The sequence below is a fragment of the Diceros bicornis genome, chromosome 12, assembly GCF_020826845.1.
Source record: "Diceros bicornis minor isolate mBicDic1 chromosome 12, mDicBic1.mat.cur, whole genome shotgun sequence".
Lineage (NCBI taxonomy): Eukaryota > Metazoa > Chordata > Mammalia > Perissodactyla > Rhinocerotidae > Diceros > Diceros bicornis.
The window spans coordinates 19311242-19330052 of NC_080751.1; the positions used below are offsets into that span (position 1 = coordinate 19311242).

An 18811-nucleotide genomic window follows, 5' to 3' on the forward strand; every position below is an offset into this window, starting at 1 on the left:
TTTGGATTCAATCTTGGTAGGACTCCAGAATCCAAACACCACAAGAATACATGGGATTAATGCAATTTTTCTCTACTTTTCAGCAACTGTTCCACTGCCACTTTCTTGGAAAAATGCAGAGGTGTGGGTGAAGGGGGAGAATGGTCAGCTGAGAGATTTCTTTTTCATCCAGGGGCTCTTTTGGATAATCCATCCCCCTGGCACATATCGTTGTCTAAGGTTCAGCTGACTTTTCTTCATCCCTGAAAAGCCTTTGTCCGTGGCTGACCTACTTTTCCAATTGTCCATACCCAGACCAGACATCCACTTCCAAGTATGGAAGCGTCTGCAGATCTCTGCTCAGCTATAAAGGGCTTGCTTCTCTCTAATTCAGTTTGTCAGTGCTTCCCATGTCTGCTAGGCCCATAGAAATGTATGAATTTTATTTTGTCTGGACTTTTCAGGTTGACTATGGAAATGAAGGTTTTTCATATCCCTCTATATCCTAACCAGAAGCAGACATACTGTAAAGGCTTTTTCTAAATATTTGTGACTACACATTTGTTTCAGGTCGGGAAGAAAAACACCAAAGGCTGATTACCAGCATATAAATATACTCTAGTATCTCTCATCTTAAAAAAATAAATCCTCTGTGACTTCACATCTCCCTCTAGTTATTGACCAATTGATTTGCATTTCTCTCCACAACACAACTTCTTGAAAGAATACTGGCTTCCTCACTTCCCTGTCTTTCCTGGTGGAGACTTTCTTCAAATGTGGAGGGATCTTTGGTTGTCTGCTCACAGTGAATGAGCGAGACTAGAAGACATGTTGGAAGCTCTGTGTGCATGATGGGGCTTGCTAGTTGCTGAATGACCGGCTTTTGTCAACAGGCTTTTTTGTTGAAGAACTTCAAATATCAGTGTATTTACATTTTTCCTCCTCTGAGGTATTTATTTCTACAGATAAGTAGTTTTCAAACTCTTTCTTTAGATGTTAGGTCTGGAATTGACAAGGGGGAGGATTGGAAGTAGCAACATTTGTTATGCAGATGTCTCCATAATCTCCCATGCCTGGTGTCTGACTGTGAAATCATTCTTGTTTAATTTGGTCAGAGAATATACTTCTCTTCTTTGGTGGAGATGGAGAAGGGATGATTTTCAGAATGTAGTGGAGGTAGGTAGTTGTGAAGGTTGAACAGCTCCTTAGATGACCTTTGAAAAAATATTCCAGTTTTTACTCTGTAGCCCTTCCTTGCCTTTTGAAGTATCTGACAGTTCCAAGTTTTCAGCTTTCCAGGATTTTGCAAGGCTACAAGCCTTGTTCCTCTTCAGCATCTCCTTCTGCAGGATTGTATTTGACTTTTTTCCATACTGTTTACATCTTTTGCCACTCCTCTGTCCTTTCTGTCCTCGTATATAGTGTTCTTTTTTGTGAGGAAGACTGGCCTTGAGCTACCATCTGTTGCCAATCTTCCTCCTTTTCTCCTTTTTTTTTTTTCCTCCTCAAAGCCCCAGTAGATAGTTGTATGTCATAGTTGTACATCCTTCTAGTTGCTCTATGTGGGATGCTGCGGGCCGCGAAGCGGAGGGCGCAAGCTTAAACGCTATGCCACTGGACAGGCCCCTATAGTGTTCTTATGGTTTAAATCTTTCTTCGTTTCCTCAAAGATGGGCTTTCTGGTTTTGTTTCACATTCCCCTGGTTTTGGGGTGCTTTTTTGTGAGGGAAAGGGCCCAAAAATGTCTTTACCCCTCATTTAAAAATTGGAAGCCCTCACCTTATCCCATTCTTCTCTGACTTTTGTCTCCACGACTCTGCTGAGACTACTTTTGTCAAGGTCTCCAATGATCTCCACATTGCCAATCCAATGGCCGCCTCTCAGGCTTCATCTGACTCGGCCTCTGACAGTGTCAGACACAGTTGACCTCCCCCAACTTTAAATTGCTTTCTTCTCTTGACTTCCATTATAGCATACTCTCTTCATCTCCCTCATCAGTTGTTCTTTCTCATATTTCTATGTAGGCTTTTCCTTCTCTTCTAGAACTCTAAAGATTGGAGTGCCTCAGAACTCAGATGCCCCCATTCTTACACTTACACTGTTCTGCAAGGTAATCTCATTCTTCCCGTGACTTTAGTGCCATTCAAAGGAGCATGTGCTTTGGAGGAAGATGGAATTGAATCCTAGTTCTCTCACCTCCTAGGCATGTCAGCTAACTTCCGTGCATTTTAAATTTCTTGAATATAAAATGAAGGTCTGGAACTATAAGATCTACTCCCTTCCAGCTCAGAGTCTGCATCTGATTTCATGTGAGAGCTGAAGTGTGAGCAGAAACAGAACCTGGGCATCTGCTGGGAACTGGAGAGGCCACACCTGGCAGATAAGAGTAGTCCATCGTGTGACACAAGGTCAAGTGCAGACCAGTAGCTGAAGCTCACTAAGCGGGGCTCATCAAGGAATTTCCAAAGGTTGCAGCCTAAATTGGCATAAAGGACAAGAGTGATGGTTTAATCACAGGGCAATGTGATGAATTTGTTCAAACAAACTCCTCTCTATGCAGCTCTATTTTGGTTGGTTACTCATTTGTGCAATGGTTTTCACCATGTAGTTTCCTATGGCATTGCTTGGCTTTTGGAAAAAATCCCTGTAAGACTTTCCCCGTCACTAACTCTTTTGCCCAGTTTAGCCATATTTTGCAGGAGACGGGAGTGGTGGAAAGTGGGCTCTATATTCATGGTTGCCCAAATATATGGCTTTCTCCTATAAGAACCTTCAGTTCTATACTCCTCTTAGTTCAATAGGGATTGAGTCTCTCCTGGTGCTGACGGCATCTAAAATTGTCAAGTTGATGTACTTGAGGTTAGTACTACTGACCACAATGAGTGTTTGGAAGGGCGTAGGCTAGAGTGGCACTCTGCCAAGTCTTGTGTAAGAGACTGTGGAGCTCAATGTCACCTTCTCAGGTGGAAGCTGAAAGTGGACAGTCCTAGGGTAGACGACAGGCAAGCATCTTCTGTTTTGGTCAGACCATATACTTTAGTATAGGCTAGTGTAGGCTACAGTTCTCTCCAAAGACATGACTTCCCTGTCACACTTTGGAGCAATTGGGCTGGAGGTGGGAGTAGGTGAGAGTATACTAGCTTCATACCAGATAATCCAACCCACAAGTCATATGAGGGCAGAGTCTGCTTGAGAAGAAGAGTTGGGGGATCATACAAGATGTTGGGAGGATGTGGAGCAATGAGAACACTTACAAATCACTACTGGGAATGTAAATTGGTGCAGCCCCTTTGGAGAACAATTAAATCATGCCTAGTGAAATTACATATTCATATACCACAAGACCCAGTAATTCAATCCCTAGTTACATATCATAGAGAAATTCTTGCTTCTGATCCCCCAGAAGACAGGTACGAGAATATTCATTGCAACTTTGTTTATCACAGCAAAAAAACTAGAAACAAACTAATTGTCCATAAATAAGAGAATAAATAAGTACATGACGGTACATTATTACAATACAATAAGATGCAAGAGAAAAGTACACATTAGTTAAAATGAACCAAGCACAGCTACGTGTATCTACGTAGAAAAAGTCTCAAAAAACATGATGTTAAGTATAAAAGCAAGTTCAAGAAAAATACATACAATATGACCACTTATTATAAAGCTTAATATGAAACACTATAATATATTGCTCATGGGTATATAGAAATATATAATATCCATTAAAATGGATAAAGCCCAAATTCAGGATAGTGATCATCTCTGGTGAGGAAATAGAAAAGAGAGTGTACATAGGGGGTATCAATATTTGTAATATTTCATTTCATAAGCTTGGAGGTGGATAATGAGTATTCATTATCCTTTTTTTTGTATACTTTTATTATACTCAAAATATTTAATAATTTTTAAAAAATTGTTGAGAGTGAATAGCAAAGGCTGAATGTGTAGTTCAGGAGGAGGCATTCAGAGCCTATCAAAGGCAGTGCTCAGTCTAAGTCTCAGGTCCCCATCCTGGAGGCCAAGGGGCTAAGAGTTAGGTGATGGACAGGTGAGGCACTTCAGTTTGGAGATGCCTGATGTTGACTAGCAGCGGTGGGTTTTTTGGTTTGGTTTTGTTTTTGTGCCACAGAAAATTTGTTAGTTTTGCTGGCTAGCTTTGAATATGAGAACTCTACCATTCTTGGGTTCTGTTGACTACTTCTAAAGTTTGCCTTGCTGGCTTCCTCCAGACAAGAACATTTCTGGAGACTGCTTTGTCAGTTTTTATCCTTTACATGTATTTGCCACGTGAGGGATAGTAGGTGTGGAAGGGAAGTAACACTTCCTGAGTATCTATGCTGTGCCAGGGTCTCTGCTGGGCACTTTCCATGAGTTAATTCACAAAAGCTTCACAACACCACCATATGGTGGGCATTATTGTCCTCACCGTATTTTTGAGAAAACAGATTCAGGGAAATACCGTAACAGGCATATGCTGGTAGAGTCCAGATTGGAACCAAGACAGGGCTCTAGTCCAAAGTCTGTATTGTTTCTACTACATCTACGGTGTCCAAACTTGGTACAAGACAGTGTACTGTACACAAAGGCAAAGGACACACACATACACACACACACACGTTTTTTCCAGAACATAAATTGTACTCCAAAATTTGAGAAAGAACTCAACATGATTTTTATATAAAATCAAACATTGGTATATTGTGGAATGGAATACAAATGCACATGCATTTTTAAGATAAAAGGATGCTGAAGAAATTTCTTGCTTTCAATGAGTCACGTCAAGTTATACCCTAGGACCCAAGGGGTACATTTTTACTTTCTTCTACTAACAGGGGTACCCCAGAAGAAGATTGGTGAGAAGCGCTGGACCACACTCCTCTCTCAAATCAGTCTGTTCCCAGACCCGCTGAATTGCTCCAAGGTGGGTTCTTTTTACCATCATTGTGACTCAAAAAGAGTAGCCCTTAGACAGACTTCCTCTAGAGACACTGCTCATGCACTCTTGTCTGGAAAAAGTCTTGCTAGAATCATTAGACAAGCAAAACAATAGCTTTTATTTGGCTTTGTGCTGAAGCAGTATTTTCTGCCTATATCCCTCGATAGAGGGATAGACTGGCCAAATGTTAAAAACTTCAGAGAAGGATGTGAGCCAGGCTGAACTGGGGACTCATTCTTTGAATTACTGCTGGATATGCTGTGATGATTTACGGGATTTGTCCAGGAGGATTTGGGGTGATCGCTTAGCTGTTTGTCAAAAATCCCAACAACAACCACAATAGTAACAATAACACTTACTATGTGCCTGGCTTTGTTAATCCTTCCAACAGTTCTGTGAGGTAGGGATTATCATTATACTCATTTTACAGTTGAAGAAACAGAGGCACAGAGAGATAAGGAACTTTCCCATTAACTCAGACCCCATGATATTATCTTTCAGTCAGCAAGACAAGAGAATAAATAAACGTTCCCCTTTATTTCTCTTAATTTTGCCATCAAATCTTCTCATATCTAAATGAATAGTATCTCAAAATGGAAGAAATCCAGGTTCTTTCAAGCACTAAATATCTGAAGACTCTTTTTCTCTCTTGTTATTTTTAAATTTAGAAAAAGCTTTTAGAACTATGTCTCTTGGTAATGACAGCCTGTAATCACTCTGCTCCAGGAATCAAGCGATGTGTCCAGAATATGTCATTTTCCCCTGTGACACTAATGGCGAAACCACACTCTCAACCAAACCAAAGGATGACTGAGAGGGACGGAGAAGTGTGGTCTCTTGGTTTCCACTCAGCAGTTTGAGCCAAGCGTTCTTGGCTTTCACCCCAACTCCTTAAGCAATAAGCAAGATACTTAACCTCTTAACCCCATCTGTGAATTGCTGATGCTACCTCTTTACCTCTTTGTGAGGGGTATTTCCAAGCTGAGGTTGTCAAAAGGCCGTGAGGATGAAATGTGTAGAGGGCATATGCTTTCAGGAAATTGTTTTCTTGAAGAAGTCAGAGGGTTTTTGGGTGGTGAATTGTGTATGCTCGGATTTGTTTTTAATTTAAAACTGTACATAACAGTAAAATTGTGGGAAAACCTATAATATAGTGGTTAAGAGTGTGGACCTAGGGCCATGATGCCTGGATTCAAATCCAGGTTCCTACACTTTTACAGCAGAGTGGCCTGGAGCCTTCTCTACCTTAGCATCCCCATCTATATATATATACATATATATATTTTTGTGTGTGTGTGAGGAAGATCAGCCCTGAGCTAACATCTGCCAATCCTTCTCTTTTATTTTTTGCTGAGGAAGACTGGCCCTGGGCTAACATCCATGCCCATCTTCCTCCACTTTATATGGGACGCCGCCACAGTATGGCTTGACAAGTGGTGCGTCGATGAGCGCCCGGGATCTGAACCAGCGAACCCCGGGCCGCCGCAGCAGAGCGCGTGCACTTAACCCCTTACACCACTGGGCTGGCCCCCCATCTATGTTATACATGTAATAAATAATATAATTTCCATAACAACCTTACAAGGTAGGTATTACCATTTTCTCTTACTATAGCCGAGAAAGTATTCTAGGTTATTGGTACATAATAAGCCATTAATAAAAAATTATATATAGATATGTATAAATGCATATGTACTTATGCATTTGCACATATATGTAGTGGTTTCTTCCATTCATGTATTCCACAGATAAGAAAAAAAAAGACAGCAGCATGCATACAGATGCAGTGAATTAGATAGGCTGTGTAATGTAGAATAAAAATCACTGGATTTAAAATTTTCAATTTTGTGAGTTTTTTAAAAAAATTCTACTGCCACTGATTACTTGTGTGAATTTGGGCAAATAATTCAATCTCTCTGAGAATTATTTTCCTTAGCAGTAAAATGAGGCTGGTGGGTTGGATAAGACATAATAGTGTCCCACAGTAAGACATAATTTGACCCATAGTTGTTTCGTTATGCTTTTTTAATCTTGCAAAGTTTAGAGGAAAGGTGAAATTTCCAGTCAAAGTTAGTAATCTGGGTCTACATATTTTAATTCCCCTTTTTTTCCCAAAATGCTGTAGAAACAACAAAACTAGTATAATATGGGAAAATGTTTTTCACTGCTGGAAAATAGACAAGGGCGCCATACACATGCCAGACACTTGGAAGAATTCCTGCGAGAAGCAGAGCTGCTGAGACCAGGGTAAGGGAAGGACCTACCAGTCTGGAATTCCGGGACATGAAAAGAACAGACTGTGGCAGGTGGTGGGAGAGGTTCTTAACACAGTGATCCAACATCTACACCTGACTATCTTCCTTTGACTTCAGCTTCTTCCTTACCTTGGAAACACTGCTGGGTTTCTACTCCTCCAAGAAAAAAATTACATTACATCTAAATTTTCCCATTTTTAGCCTGGGATCTTCACATTTTCAACATAGATTTATAAGATCTCTGACAGAACTCACCTCAATTTCCAATGCAGAAAGGCCTAGTTGTTCCTTTTTAAAGTCACTATACTTAGGAAAAGTCTCAGATGTTGGGAAGAAGAGGACCAATTTTAGAAAATTTCCCCTTTGAAGCAAACTCATATAAAAAAGAGGGGGACACATAGAACAGTTCTAATTCATATTCGTAATAAAGACATTCCATCTCTAACACAATAGCAAGGTACCACCCACAAAGAGAGGAAAAATTCAAGAACAGGAAAGTATTCATAGGGGTGAAAGATATTATCAGTTAAAAAATACAATGGCACTGAAAACTATAAAACACTGATGAAAAAAATTAAAGAAGGCATGAATAAGTGGAAAGATATCCTGTATTCACAGATTGGAAGACTTAATATTGTTAAGATGACAATATTACCCAAAGTGATCTATAGATTCAATGCAATCTCTATCAAGATTCCAATGACATTTTTTGCAGAAATAGAAAAATCCATCCTAAAAGTCATATGGAATCTCAAGGGACCTCAAAGAGCCAAAACAACCTTGAAAAAGAACAAAAGTTAGAAGACTTACACTTTCTGATTTCAAAACTTACTACAAAGCCACAGTAATAAAAACAACATGGTACTAGCATAAGGACGGACATGCAGATCAATGCAATCGAAAAAAGGGCCCAGAAACAAAACTTTGCATATGTGGTCAAGTGATTTTCAACACAGGTGCCAATCACTTGATGGGGGAAAAGGCAGTCTTTTCAACAAACGGTGCTGGGAAACTGGATATCCACTTGCAATAGAATGAAATTGGACCCTTATTTTAAACCATATACAAAAATTAACTCAATATGGATCAAAGACCTAAAAGTGAATGTTAAAACTATAAAACTTTTGGAAAAAACATAGAGGAAAAGCTTCATGACATTGGATTTGGTTATGATTTCTTGGGATATGACACCAAAAGCACAGGAAACAAAAGAAAAAATAGATACATTGGACTTCATCAAAATTAAAAACTTTGTGCATCAAAGGACACTACCAACAGAGTGAAAAAGTACCCTGCAGAATGGGAGAGAATATTTGCAAATCATATAACTGATAAGGGATTAATATACTTAATACATAAAAAACTCTTAGAACTCAACAACATGATTAAAAAACAGTGTAATTAAAAAATGGGCAAAGGGCTTGAATAAACATTTCTCCAAAGGAGATATATGAATGGCCAATAAGCCCATGAAAAGATGCTCAACATCACTAATCATTAGGGAAATGCAAATCAAAACCACAAATGAGATACCATTTGATACCCATTAGGGTGGCTGTTATAAAAAAAAAACCCAGAAAAAACAGTTGTCAGTAAGCATGTGGAGAAATTAGAATCTTTGTGCATTGTTGGTAGGAACGTAAAAAGGTGCAGCCACTGTGGAAAACAGTACAGTATGGTGGTTTCTCAAAAAAAAAATTTAAACGTAGAATTACCATATGATATAGGAATTCCACTTCTAGTTATATGCCCAAAAGGACTGAAAGCAGGGACTCGAACAGATATTTACATGCCAATGTTCACAGCAGCATTATTCACAATAGCCAAAAGATGGAAACAACCCAAATGCCCATTGACAGATGACTGAATAAACAAAATATGGTATATTCATACAATGGAATACCATTCTGCCTTAAAAAAGAATGAAATTCTGATACATGCTACGACATGGATGGACCTTGAAAACTTTATGCCAAGTGAAATAGGCCAGACACACAAGGACAAATATAATATGATTCTACTTATATGAGGCATCTAGAATAGGCAAATCTATACAGAAAGTAGAACAGAGGTTACCAGGGGCTGGGGCGAGTTTCAGTTTGGGATGATAAAAAGTTCTGGAGGTGGATAGTGGTGATGGTTGCACAACTTAATGCCACTGAATTGTATGCTTAAAAGGATAAGTTTTATGGTATGTATATTTTACCACAATAAAAAAAGAAAATGGAATGAAAGCAGTGAATAGTAGGTTGGATACTCCAAAAACAAAAACTGAAACAACCTGAATTGGTGAGTTACAGGACCAGAGTGAAACATTGTCCAAGAACTCAAAGAAAAATAATAGAGATTAAACAATTATACTTATAATAGACTATGAAGGTGATGTTGGATAGATTTGAGAATCCGATGGACAGAACGAAAGTAATAATAAAAGAACAGAAAAACATTTCTTAAACTGAAGAAATTATTAAGTTGTCAGACAGAATGGCTCAAGTCCTATACAAAGTACTGTACAAAATTAACGAGAGGACCCATGCCTAGATATATTCTCTTGACACTTTTAAATTCCAAAGATAAAGAAAAACTTTTTTTACAAGCATGCAGGAGGAGAAAACAAGCTACCCACAAAGAAGAAACATACTAAGTTGGCATTCCTCCTTTTTCTAATATACGCAAATTGGCATTGTGTCACTGTCTCTAGTGAACTTAGGGGGAAAGATAGTCAGGATCTAAGAAATTTATATTCAAATAAATATTTACCTGGAGGTGAATAACAACAACTCTCAAGGGGAATTCACTAAGAGGCTTAGAAAGCTTAATATTCGCATACCTTCAGGAAAATTTTACCTGAAAAAGGGCTCAGCCAATTGAGAAATAAAAAAAATAAAATTAAATAAAAACTCGAAGCACTGGAAAGGAAATATGTATGTGTGTGTGTCTGTGGATTTATGAAACATAATGCAAACATTTCTTAAAAAGAAATTCAGCCAGGAAAATAAATAGATATTACTGAATTATTGCCATTACAAAGACAAGCAAAATTCATTAGGAACTGTTATTAGAATAAAAATGAAATTATGGTTTTCAAATCACTGGTGGAAAATTAAACAAAATATCAAAGATGAGTAAAAGATAAATGGATGAACAAAGATGTAGCAGGAATATACAAACAAAATTTAAGTTTAATAATATTATTTTTGGACAAAAGTCTTAAAAAACATTAAAGGTGACAAAAAGGTTATTTTACATTGATTAAAAATATATTCCATAATGAAGACACATGTGAGCTACAAAATATGATGTAAATTAGAGAATAAGGTGTTGAAAATTCAAATAAAACAGTCATGGTAGAAAGTTTTTAAATATCTCTGTCTTCACAGGTCAAGTAAACAAAAATATAAAATATTTGATAAATTGAATCAATATATTTCTTATATCAACATAAATCATATACTAGTCTACCAAGAAAAATTAATAAATTTAAAAAGTAGAAATTATATAAACCACATTTTCTGAAACTATAAATGACTCTAGAAATTGAGAAAAACGTAAAAAACCAAAAAGCTTGTGGAAATTGTGAAACACTTCACAAACTATTTTAAATCAAAAGTCAAATTATAAATATAAACTATTTAGAAATTAACAATAATGAGAACAGTACATGTCAGAATATATGAGATTCAACAAGGATGAGATTTAGAATACAGTTTATATTCGTAACAGCTTTTATTATTGAAGGAGAAATAGTAAAATATAATGAATAAACTTTAAATTCAAGAAGCCAGAAAAAGAGAGGAAATAAAGTAGAAGAAGCAAAAGAAGGAATTAATAATAGTAAAAGAATAAAATAATGAATCATAAAACAAAAAAAACACACAAAAGAGAATGGATGAATCAATTTAAGAGACAAACCGTTGGGTAGTTTGAATGAGGAAATAAGAGAAAAATAATACTTTTGCTTAAATGCGGGAAAAAGGGTATAACCATAGGTACAGAAGAGATTTTGAAAACTAAAAAAAGGTATTTTATAAAATTAAAATATCAGTACATCAGTAATTTCTACCACTTCTCAAGGTAGAAAACATGATTATAACAATAGTCATATAAAAACTTGAGATAATTGTCAAAGAACTTCTTTAATAATGATTTAGGCTTACACGGTTTTCCTCTGAGTTCTATCAAACCTTGAACGAACATATACTTTCTATATTAAAGATATTCCATAGTATAGGAAAAAAGTGCCAATACATTTTTCTAAACTCACATAATCCTTTTACCCCAAGCCTGACAAAGATACTATAAAATAAAACTCCTGAATACTCTTAATATTAAATACTGATAAGCAATATCCTCCAGCTTATATTAAATCAAATCCAGAAATATAATAAAAGAAGAAACCATGATAAATAAGATTTATTCCAGGAATGTAAGGTTACTTTTTCATCAGGAAATCTTTTGATTTAAAATTTTCATGTGGATAGGACAAAGGAAGTAAAAGAAGAAAGATATAATTATCTTGATATGGCAAAAAAGTATTTAATAAAACAATATTTATTTTGGATAAAAAATTTTAATAAACTTGTAATTGAAGAATCATTCCTTAATACAGTAGATAAACTATCTCCATGAAGCCAATATGCAATAAAGTACATAATTGTGAAACACAAGTCACTCTCATTAAAGTCTGAAAACTTTAGCCAATGTAGTAAGACACATAAGAAGACATAATAGCTGTAAATATTAGAAAAGAAGACAGAAGCTATCATTAATTACAAATAATACAATCATCTTACTAGAAAACCCCTCCAAAATTAACTGGAAAAGCATTAGAACTAATAAAATGTTTCATTAAGATGATGGGATAAGAAATAAATCAATAAAACCAATAGTTTTCCCTCAAACCAATATTTCTTAACTATTTTGGTGGCTTAGGCCTCTTCTGATGCAAACTACAATCTCCCCGACTTGCAAATTTTTAAAAATCATTTTACGGAATTTAATAAAAGCCCAAATATAGGTTAACTGTTCTCTAGTGAACAATAATTTAGAAATACAACAGAAAAAAATTCATTCACAATTGAAGCAAAACTTTAAAATGCCTAGAAATAAACTTAAATGCTATATGAGACTGAACTGAAGAAAATAACAAAACCTTACTGAGGGACATAAAAGAGAAGTGATATATCCTTAAATAGGAAAATAGATATAGTAAAAATGCAATGCCATTTTCCTAAGGTTATTCTGTACTTTTCATACAATATAAGTGAAAATCCCAAGAATATTTTGGAACATAAAAAAATTATTTAAAATGCATATGGTAGGGAAAGAAAACGTTAAAGATCGGGGAGATTTTCACCCAAAATTGGAAATGAGGAAAGACTGATCCTCTAGATGTTAAAACTAATTAAAATAATGTGATCTTAGCATAGGAACAGATAAAACTGCAGTGTTTCAGCACAGAAAACCCAGCAATGGACTCAAGTCTATGAAAGAGTTTAATTTTTCAAATTGGTAGTAAAAGATTATTCAGCAAATGGTGTTGGAAAAACTGGCTAAACATTTGGAGAAAAAAGATGAAACTTGGCCTTATACCTTACATCAGAATAAATTCTAGAAGAAGTAATGATCTAGATGTAAAAAAATATATATATAAAAAATACTATACGTAAACATAGTCGTAAGAAGGGCAATAGCAGCCCAATCACAATTATGATTACTGATGCTAAATTTCTGAGTAAAATACAGAAAATAGAATTCAGCTCTACATTGAAATAATAATATATCACAACTAAGTATAACCAGAAATGCAAGCATGATCCAATATTAAAAAATATTTTAATGCATTTCACTGTATTAGTAGGTCAAAGAAAAAATATGATCATCTCAATAGATGCCAAAAATGCATTTGATTAAATTGAATATCTATTCCTCATTTCTTTTAAGGGAAGAGTTGGGCTTCCTTGACATGAGCTCATTCCCAAATAATGAAACATTTGAAGTATTTCAAATAAGATCAGGAAAAAGAATATCCAGAGAGTTTTTAAGGAATCATATGCAGTAGTTAACACTAAAATAATTTATACTAATAGCACTTTAACATTAGATTCTTTATTATACTAATGAAGAAATCTACAGAATTTGTTACAATTTGCCAATTGTTTTGCAAACTGATGAAGCTAAGAAATCTTGGAAGAGTAATAGGAGACAATGCAAAGCACATGAGTCAGACCGAATCCGGAATCAGAATACTAGCTCTGCCATTTTTATTATTTGACCTTAGCAAGTTATCTAAGTGAATCTCAGTGTCCTTATCTGTAAAATTAAAGTAACAGCAGGCAAGATAAGAGTAAACTTGCTACTGGTTATCTCTCCTGCTGATTATAACAAAAAACTCTGGACAAGATAAAAAAACAAACACATGAGTACTCTGAAAAGTAAACAAAGCAGGTGGTTTGGAGAAGGTAGTTAAAACCTGGAGAAATAACCCATGCAAGGCTGAATTCCAATTTCTTCCCCCTCCTTTTTTTTGTGGCTTTAACCTGAGGGTAGTTCTCAGTCACATGGCAGTGGTCTGGAATGTCACCTAAAAAGCCAAGAAAGCCCCTATAATTCTAGCCTCTGGCAAAAGGGGTCCCTGTAGTTCAAAGAATGTGGAAGGAATCCCCATTTTTATTTCTCTTTTTTTTTTTTACTCTTGGCTTTGCCCCATGAGCAGTCTTAGTACAGAGCAGCATGGCAGCAATGTGGTGGCCAAAACTCCAAGAGAAATCCCTTTTTTCTTGCTAGAGGACTTAGAAAGGGGGTCCTCAATGAGAAAGGAAGTGTGGGGGAAATCCTGGAGAGGAGAGAGCTGGAGAAGGGGGTCCCTCTAATTCTGTATATGAAGTTGTGGAAGCCCCAGGCTCCTCTCTGAGCTGCACGTGAGCAGGACAGACCCAATGCAGCTTAACCAAGGCTTTGAAAACTGAACTGACATAAAAACCACCACCCACAGAAGAAGAGATAGAACTTGTGGTCTGAAGCTAGCCAGGGTGATTGCCTACTGAAGCAAACAAAGAAAAAAAATCAACAGTCTCCAGAATATTTGAATATGATTCAGAGTCTAAAAAATTAATATTAAGAATTTGTAGGGTATAATCTAGAATTAGTTGACATACAAAGCACCTAGAAAATGTGACCAATTATCAAGGGAGAAGACAATTAAGATGCCAATCCTGAGCTGTTAGAATTATCAGACAAAAAATTTAAAGCAGTTATAATAACTATGCTTCATGAGGTAAAGGCAAACACTTGAAATAAATGGAAAGATAGAAGTCCTCAGGAGAGAAATAAAAATTTTAAAGAGAACTAAATACATATTTTAGGAATGAAAAACACTGTATTCTGCAATAAAAAATTCAAAGGATGAACTCAACACCAGAATGGAGATAACAGGAAAGAATCAGTGAACACGAACATAGATCAATAGAAATGATCTAATCTGAAGAACAGAAAGAAAGATTGAAAAAGAACAGAACTTCAGGGACATGTGGAATAATATAAAAAGGTCTAACCTTTGTGTCATTGGAGTCCCAGAAGGAGAGGAGAAAATAGCTGGTGCGAAAAAATATTTGAAAAATAATGGCTGCAAATTCCCCGAATTTGGGGAAAGACATAAATTTATAGATTCAAGAAGCTCAGAAAAGCCAAAATATGATAAACTCAAAGAAAACCAGACACATCATAATCAAATGGCTGAGAACTGAAGAAAAAGTCTTGAAAGCAGTTAGTGGAAAATGGCATATTACATGTAAAGCAATGAATCAAAGAACCACAGAGACCCCATTAGAAATTAAAGTAGTAATGGTTATATGCGGATAAATAAGAAATAATATGTTAAGTGCTTAGAAGATAAAAGACACACATGGTAGGTATTATTATTCTAATTATAATTCCTTTACTACATCTCAGCATGTCATATCTATTTTCCATTCTATTTCCTCGAACTTTCCATGGTTTCCCCTATGTGGATTTGATCTCAAGAACTGGATGCAAATATACCTTTGATATTATTTCTTTTGATTTACCCAAAATCTTTTGCTCTTGTTAACATGAGAGTCTCTGCTAATTAATGTCTTCTTTTTGAACAAGTTTTTTTAACTCTGTAAGTTTTCTCAATTATTACATAGGTATAATAATTCATCTTTTACTCTCTTATAGGGATGTTGTGAAGATCAAGGGAGATATAGAGAAAAATATAAAAATTCCTGTACCCAACTAAAACACTGAAAGTCATATATTTCAGAAATAGTATCAACTTGAAAGTTCTGAAAGCCTATTTCTTGTAGCCAATCTCACGAGAAAGTATTTTAGGGAGACGGCTTGCCCACATTTTTCCATAGGCTGATAAGGCTGGGGATGTGTCAGTGAACCATGTCATGCTTTGCCAGCTGACCCATAGGTTAGGCCAAGCAGTCACCACATGAAACCCACATAACCTTTAGCAAGACATTTCTGGCTGTGGTTTGATGCATACTCAGCCCTTAAATATTAAATGCTGCTTCCAGCAAAGTGGAGATTCTAACCTCTATCTTCTCCTTGGCACGGGAAACTAGGAGTAGTGAAGTTAAGGTACAAAAAGTTAGATTCAAAGTAGGATTCAAATGACTATTTTGAACTAGCATAACCAAAATGAGTCTGACAGCCCTAGGCGTTCTAATAGTGTTTATAAATCCGTGACCCCTCTCTGCCCTCCCCAACTTCCCACAGGCTGTGAGCAGTAGCACACAAAATATCTACAAGGGATATGTGAACTTGGTCTCCTGGCCAAACTCTTAGGCATGGAGTGAGTGGAGTCAGCATGAAGCAGCTCTAGGCAGCCTCGGGTTGTAGGAGGATGTGAAGAATGGGTGAGAGAGGTGTTTTCTCTGAGTGAAAAAGACATCTCTGCATAAAGGATGTCATCATATAAAGACTGAGCAGGATTGGGAGTCTTGCATATAGGCCATAGGCTAGAGACACTTTCTCAGAGCTTCTTAAAATCCTTGGCCAATATTGAAGGAAAGTCACACAGGCTTCTTGGGCTTTATGATTCTCTGTTTAACAGAAGGCAGCAAGGTAGAGTGGAAAGAATGTGGAACCTGCCTCCGGTGTGGGTTCTGCTCGGTATCCTTAGGAAGATCATATGGCCTCAATTTCTCCTTTTGTTAATAAAGAATAAGAAACCCCTGTTTTTAAAAGGGGGTTTCTGTGACTCTCAAATGGCATGCATGCATATAATAAGTATTGCTAAAGGAGTAACAGCACTGTAAAACTCTATATGGTACAAAGTACTCTTGTAGATGGGAAACAAAGACATGGAGAAAAATGGAGACTAGTTCAGATTTGCTGTGTCAGTGCAAAATCCAGAAAACCTTACTCTATGCTGTTAGCCCCATTTTAATTTCTAGAAGAAGAATGTTATTATAGAATAAAGTCTTCACACCCTTCCTGTATGTGCCATTTCTCCTTCTCTTTTCCCAACATGTCCATACATAAATCTGCCAATGGTCCCACATGGTGCTTCTCTCAGGTGGACCACGTCACTTTATAAAAAGTGGACAAAGCATCATTAATTTAGGAACGAACTGTCATCTCTACTCCCAGTATATACCATCCTAACGACGAGCAAAGGACATGTCTCTGTTATTGTTAGTTTTCATCTGCAAGTGGTAAAACCCAAAATAATATTTTTGTTAAGCTAAGTCTAACTAATCCTTTATGTCAATAACATTTTTCCACACTTGATTCAAACTTCTTTTTATTTTGTGCTACCATAAACCCTCTCTTTCTATTCTCTGCCTTGGTAATTACGGATGATACTATTTCAAATTCTTACTTCTCTCACAGTGCACTTGTTATATCTTTGAAACTTTAATCTACAAAATAATAATTTAAATTTTACTTAAATAAAGGAAATTTAAATGAAGGAAATTTAATTTAAATATTACCTATTTAAATATTAAATAAAGGAAAATATAGTCCCCTAAGAATTTGGTTTGCTAACGTTTTGCTCCAAATTAGCAGACCAAGTCACCAATCAAATGTAAGATTTGCCTTAACATGATTCAGTCATTTACAAAATTTCACCAATATCAAGAAATTCTATCAAAGTCAGAGCAAACTAGCAGATGGGTCAATGTCTAAAGATCAAGGCTTAAGAGAAAAGAGACAAATATTAGATTAAAACGATCGACAGGTCAAGGTTGACCCTAGGGCAGAAATATCAGAACTACTCAGGAAAAGATGTGCTTTAAATGACAGGGATGAGGAGCATCCTTACCTGTCTTCTGTTAGCTTCATTAGGGTGGTTCCTCGAGTAGAGAAGACAATAAAGGACATTCGTAGCTGTGGGCTGGAAAGGAAAAGAAATTCTATCAGGGCAGATAGAAAGACTGTGAAATGCCATTCCCTTCCAGGCTTCCTCCCTGTTCTTCCCTTTATATCACAGCTGCCAGAGCTGATCCTACAACCCAAGGGAGCCCCCACAGCCGGTGTTGCAAGTACTTAGCCAGCAGCAACCTCCAAGCCATGGACCAAAGAAATGACTCTCTTTGTCTTTCTGCAGGCTGCTTCTGACTTGACACCATCGCACAGTGTGTGTGGATCACAAGTAAGAAAGCTAAAATTCATCACCGCCTTGTGCTTAGTCTGAACAAGTGTGTCCCTAGAAGAGGACTAGTCTGCAAGGTGTCTATAAAAAGGGGGATCCCGATAGACAAAATTTGATAGTGACTCCACAGTAGTTGGGTGTATTCTACAATGAAGAGAGTATCTCAGGCTGTTGCAGCTTGATGCCATCAGCCATTAAGATCATACAACAAACTCCTTTTGTTCTGAAAATAGTATCACCATCAACTTTTAATTTCTGCTTGGCTTCCCAAGGAGGTTATCCTATAAGGAGAGAATGTGCTGATGAGCCACAAGAATATCTATTCCACTTGGTAGTTATGCTTCTCATTATTAATGAAGACATTGACATGGTTTTTATACGGCAACGCTTAGGAGCTTTGTCAATGTACAATCCACACCCTGGGAAACAGAACGACTCTCAGCTGAGGACCAAACATGTTTCTCTGTCTGCAAGATGGACTGTCAGACTTAGTGGATTCACCAATGAAATGCCATCCTGGGAGGCTCTGTTTGGGTGGCCAACTGGTTCATCCATCATAGCATCAGCCTCTTTCTTCACAATGCAATCAAATCCTACACCTGATCTGATTCTGAATCTTATAGTTCCCACTTCCCAGAACATTTCTCAAACCTGCCCCCCTTTTCCATCTCTTAGTTTAAGACCTTGCCCTCCTTCGTCTGACTGTTGCAATTGTTTCCTGCTGGTGACCTTGCCTATCATCATTCTTTGCTCCAATTCATTCTTCACATTGCTTCTAGAATTATTTTCCTAAAATATACTTCAAATATTTTCACTTATCTGCTATAAAACCTCCAGTGGCTCCTACTGCCTCCAGGATAAAGTCAACTTTCATGACGAAACATCTAACACATCTTTGGAAACCCTTAGCATGGTGTTTAATACTTGGTAGGAGCCCAGGCAATACCTGATGAATTGAATATTGGTCCCTTGAAACAGACCTGGGTTCCCTGTCCATGACCCCAC

The 18811-nt window shown here is 36.8% G+C and overlaps 1 protein-coding gene across 1 annotated transcript in view; it reads right to left on the bottom strand.

Moving 5' to 3' along the window:
* ANTXR1 (ANTXR cell adhesion molecule 1) overlaps positions 1-18811 on the bottom strand; it is a 222129-nt gene that overhangs the window by 174595 nt on the left and 28723 nt on the right. Inside the window, exon 3 of the mRNA XM_058551049.1 lies at positions 17477-17548. Coding sequence (XP_058407032.1) covers positions 17477-17548 — 72 coding nt within the window. The remainder of the gene's footprint in view (positions 1-17476; positions 17549-18811) is intronic.